Below are 4868 nucleotides of genomic sequence, written 5' to 3' on the forward strand. Positions count from 1 at the left end.
ACTGACACATTGTTAAAATTTTGCTCAACGGCTGTTTTTAGATGGTGAGTAGGTAATTTCCTACAGTATGTTAATATATTATACAGGTAACACTTTCTCTAAAAACTTTTAGAGAAAAAAAATTGGAGGAAGACAACTAAATACCACAATGTGCTAAAAAATAAAATTCAGTAGAATCGAGAACAAAACTAGATTAAAAGCTGAGCTCTTGCAACTTTTAGAAAAGCGCCACAAGTTTTCTTCTTGGTGACTCTAAGTGGGTCTTCAATTGCCTCCCTATTTGAATATAAATATGAGTTTAATAAACATTTCCCTTCAAGTATTTTCCCACTAAGCAAGCACACACATATGCCCAGCAGAAGGACCCATTGTGCCTGGTGATGGATGGTAAAATGATAGCTTTTCATTTGACTTAATTTGACAAGTGATTTGAAAGCAGCAAGAATTACATTGTTCATCATCTTGGTGCATAGCAGATTAGAATATATTTTAATAACTTTTTTCAGTCTGGAAGGTTAACTAACTAGAACATAATTTTATACTATTATGATGCTCAAAAGTTTAATTAGGCTGTGCATAGTGATTTATACCTATAATCCCAGCATCTGAGAGGCCGAGGCAGGAGCATAGCCCTGAATTTGTGGCAATTTGGACTACACAGCGAGACCCTTTCTTTAAAAACCAACCAAAAAGGAAAGAGAACAAAAGAATTCATTAGGATAGAGGTGGCATGCAAATGACTTTATAAAAATAAATAAGCTGGGGTTTTTTTCTTTTGACTACGAAGATAAAATATTCTAGAATATTATCTGAACTTAAAAAAAGAAAATGAAAACCAGCAATTTCATGCGTGTGAGTCAGCCAGCTGGAGTTCTTTCACACACATGCTAAGTTTCTTTCAAGAATAAAGCCTCTGAAACACATTTTCTCCCCAAACCTGCTAAACGGAATTTTGCAGTTTTACTTAGTCATTATTTACTAGGGAGCCCCCGCTACGCAGATCAAAGGCTTTGCAGTTAAGCCAACGATTATTAGGCTTTCTCTTTTCTTGTTTAAGAGATACTTTCCGTTTACATTCCTTGGGGAATATGATACCCGAGGAAAAGTTACTGCTCTGCAGATGAACAATGCAGGGCTACTTAGGCGACAAAGTGTTAATAAAGTTTTCAAGGTCTGCTAAAGAACTGTGAAGTTCATCGTTCATATGGTGACTTCTAAGAAACCTTTTCAGAGTGCCTAGAGCTGTGAGTGCTTCATTCGTGGATGGTAACGGCAGGTCCGCTTCCAGCGCTCCGCTGTCCTCCTCCTCTTCATCAAAGTATAAAAACCGGTTTCATCTTGCTTACTTTCTTCGTCCCACTCGGCACCATCTTTTGGGGCGTCTTCACAAGTCTCCAGGTCCTCATCCAGGGCAGCGTATCCCTCTATGGACAAGCCTTCAAGAAATTCCACTCCTGCCCCCACTGCATGGGCGGTCAGATCAAGGGCAGCAGCATCTTCTTCTGCATTTGCTGTGTCAGTTTCTCCCTTTGGAGAGCTGAATCCTGCTTCCTCATAGCATTTAACAATGGTCTCTGGCGCTATAGCTCTCCAGCAGAGATGCAATGTATCAACCGCATCTAGCAGAGAAAATGTAAACTCTTTGCTACTTTCGACTGAGCTTAAAAATTTCTTGATAAGACAATGCCGGTATTTGATTTTAAGGCTTTTAATAACACCTTGATTCATAGCTGCAAACCCGGAAGACAAGCATGATGGGAAGAATGCTAACTCAATGGACTTCAGGTTTTTCACTTCTGGATGTGCCGGAAGAGAATCCACAAAAATCACCACTCTTCGTTTCTGGGCTTGGAATTTTTCATCCAGCTTCTGCATCCACTGTTCGAATATAGCTGCAGTCATCCGCGCCGTTCTGTTAGCTTCGTAATACACAGGCAATGATTTTACGCCTTTGAAACAATGTGGGGCTCGGTTTTTCCCGATGATAAGCAGAGGGAGCTTCTCAGAGCCATCCACATTCGTGCCGAGTGCCAGCGTTATCCTGTCTTTGCACAGCTTTCCAACTGAACATGTTTCTCCTTTGAATGCAAAAGTATTTGTAGGTAACATTCGATAAAGCAGTCCAGTCTCTTTTACATTGAAAATGTTTTTAGGATGATAATCGTTTAAATAATAAGGCAGCACATTTTGGTACCACACAGTGGAAGGGTCTGTAGATACACCCGTGGCTTCTACGGGTTGTGCTCTGAAGACTAAGCCATACCTGGACTTAAAACGGTCCAGCCACCCATTGCTGCACTTAAAATCGTTGTGCCCCAGCTTCTGGGCAAAATCATTAGCTTTTAGACGCAGCATTGGCCCGTTAACTGGAACGTTCAGACACTGAGCAATTCGATACCACCTCATCAGTGCCTCTTCCAGATCCGTATAAAACGCCGTTCTCAGCCTTTTTCTCTTTGGATCAAATCTCAAAGACTCAAAGGCTTCTAGAACTTTGTCTTTGTTTTTCATAATGGAAGATAATGAATTTTTCTTTATACCATATTCAGCTGCGATCTCTGCCTTTTTCTTGCCACTTTCCACTGCATTTATGATGTCGATCTTTTCCTCAATGGACAGGCTTTTCTTTTTCTTCACGGTTACTGGCGGAGTCCCGGCGTCCATGGAGGCTTCTGCCATCTCAGTGGCGGCTCGTGCAGACCTTGGCTCTGAGCTCCTGGTATAAGTTTCTGTTTCACATTTAGTTTTCAGTAGGATGTGGACCAGGGCTTTCTACCTACCATTTCCTGTACTAACGTTGGTAAGTACCAACAGTCTCATTCTCTAGGAAAACAACTAGACGCGTCTTTCCCTAAAGTCCGAAGAAAACCCTATACGCGATTAGGAGAGGCACCACCTTCTTAGGATCTTGTGTGGCTCAATTTATAGTTCTTCAGAGTTCCAGAAGTCAGGCTAAAATAGGAATGTCATTATGTCAAACCTGCCCAGTCCTGCTGGGGTATTTTTGGAGCTGCAATCCTTTAAGACGATTCATTTTATCCATGCATGCTTCAGTCTTGTACTAAATTCTCCACAGCAGGCTCAGCGATAAGAAACAAACTTTCAAAAATGTTCCTGTAAGATATCCCAGCTTAAGTTCTAGTTTCTTCAAGGTATAGAATGGAAAAAACGACGTCTTGACAATGACGGGGGGAAAAGCAGTGGTTGAGCAAAATGGCAACTGGACACTACCATGCTCCGAATGACAATGAAAAGGAAAGGAAGAAGTTTCTGGAAATGTAGTAACCAAAGCTTCCAGGCAGATGATTGCTTCCTGAATGGCCTCTCCATTAAAAGCTCTGCTCTGTGGTTTGCATCCTCCCTTGTGCTTTGCAATATACACTTCTAAAATACACCGGACAAATTTAATCTGCTTTGAAGATGTGTGCGTGCCAAAACTAAAGCACTAAAAACGATCCCGGATAGATCCTTCATGGCTATTTTCTACATGAGGTCACAGACTGTACCCTCTGGCTCTACAAGGAAAAAAAAATAACCACAGACAGTAGTCATGAGCTCGATTTTTAATAGCACATGGGAGACAGTCTTCTTCATAGGAGTCTGCTAGAAATACTTCACTGAAACGCTCAATTCAGGTGATGAATAATTCCATTAAAAAGTCTAAACCCTGTGCACCTTCAAAACTAAAAATAAATACAGTAATTTTTACATCAGTTTAGAACAGTATATAATATACACTGGTCAGTGTTGAGAACACGCATCATAACAAACACGTTGTTAAGGAATAAAATGTAGAAAATTATCTAGACTAAAATAGGAAGTCGACTGACCACGGTTCTTACCCTTTCAGGCCTCCTATGTAGGTCTGTCTATGTGTGGGAAAGTGACCTGCCGTAGTTTAAAGACATGGGCTTTGGAGCAAGAGGGGTCTTGAGAAGTAACTGCCACTTAATACTTATGTGGTCTTAACCATTGAAGCCTCAGCTGCTTTATCTGTAAAACGGGAGAAACTACAGGACTGACTTCACAGTGCTGAACACTCAGTAAGGTTCAGTGAGTTTTGTGAGAGGCACTCAGAACAGCTTTTAACACACACACACACACACACACACACACACACACACACACACACACACACACACACACGTTCTTGCATATAGACTAGCTGGGCCTTGACCTTGCCGCCCCCTTGATTCAGTCTCTCTAGTGCTGGCTAGGTGTAACAGTACACAACCACCATGCCCGGAATAACTTCATAGTTGAAGAAAGTGCCCAGCGAACGTGGGCTGATGATTTCATTACCATGGCCTTCTCTTTTCAATCTTTTCAGCTCGAAATTGCAGACTTGGGGACAGGATTGGCACTTAAAAACAGACTGGAAACAGTGTGCTCCGTGTGTGTGTGTGTGTGTGTGTGTGTGTGTGTGTGTGTGTGTGTGTGTGTGTGTGTGTGTGTGTGTGTGTGTGTGTGTGTGTGGTCAGAGGAGGGTGCTGGATTTCCTCTTCTTTACTCTCTGCCTTTCCTTTCTTGAGACAAAGTTTCTCACTGAACCTGGAGCCCACCATTTGTCATCTAGGCTGCCCATCTGTCTCCATACCCACCCCCAGCATCCAAGTTCCAGGTGCGTGAAGCTATGCATGTCCGTTAGGTGGGTGCTAGGCTCTAACACAGGTAGTAGGTCTTCATGCTTGAGCAGCAAGTACCCTTAGCTGGTGAGTCCTCTTCCTTGCCTAGACTCGTTCTTCTTAAGCAGCAGCAGTGAGACCAGCCCTGGGGATCCAGACAGTGTCACATTTCAGCTCCCAGACACCAGCTCTCTTGCCAGAATCTATCTATTCTGGGCATGCTGTGGCCAAGACAACAAGAAG

General features: G+C 42.5%; 1 protein-coding gene across 1 annotated transcript; it reads right to left on the reverse strand.

Annotated features, from left to right (window-relative positions):
• Nucleotides 1-1100: 1100 nt before the first annotated feature.
• Tigd4 (tigger transposable element derived 4) lies at nt 1101-2679 on the reverse strand. The gene is given in 2 exon segments (XM_032896716.1): nt 1101-1317; nt 1320-2679. Coding segments are annotated over 2 exon segments (1542 nt in total). The 3' UTR covers nt 1101-1135.
• Between the last annotated feature and the right edge of the window lie 2189 nt (nt 2680-4868).

This window comes from Rattus rattus, chromosome 3, assembly GCF_011064425.1.
Source record: "Rattus rattus isolate New Zealand chromosome 3, Rrattus_CSIRO_v1, whole genome shotgun sequence".
Lineage (NCBI taxonomy): Eukaryota > Metazoa > Chordata > Mammalia > Rodentia > Muridae > Rattus > Rattus rattus.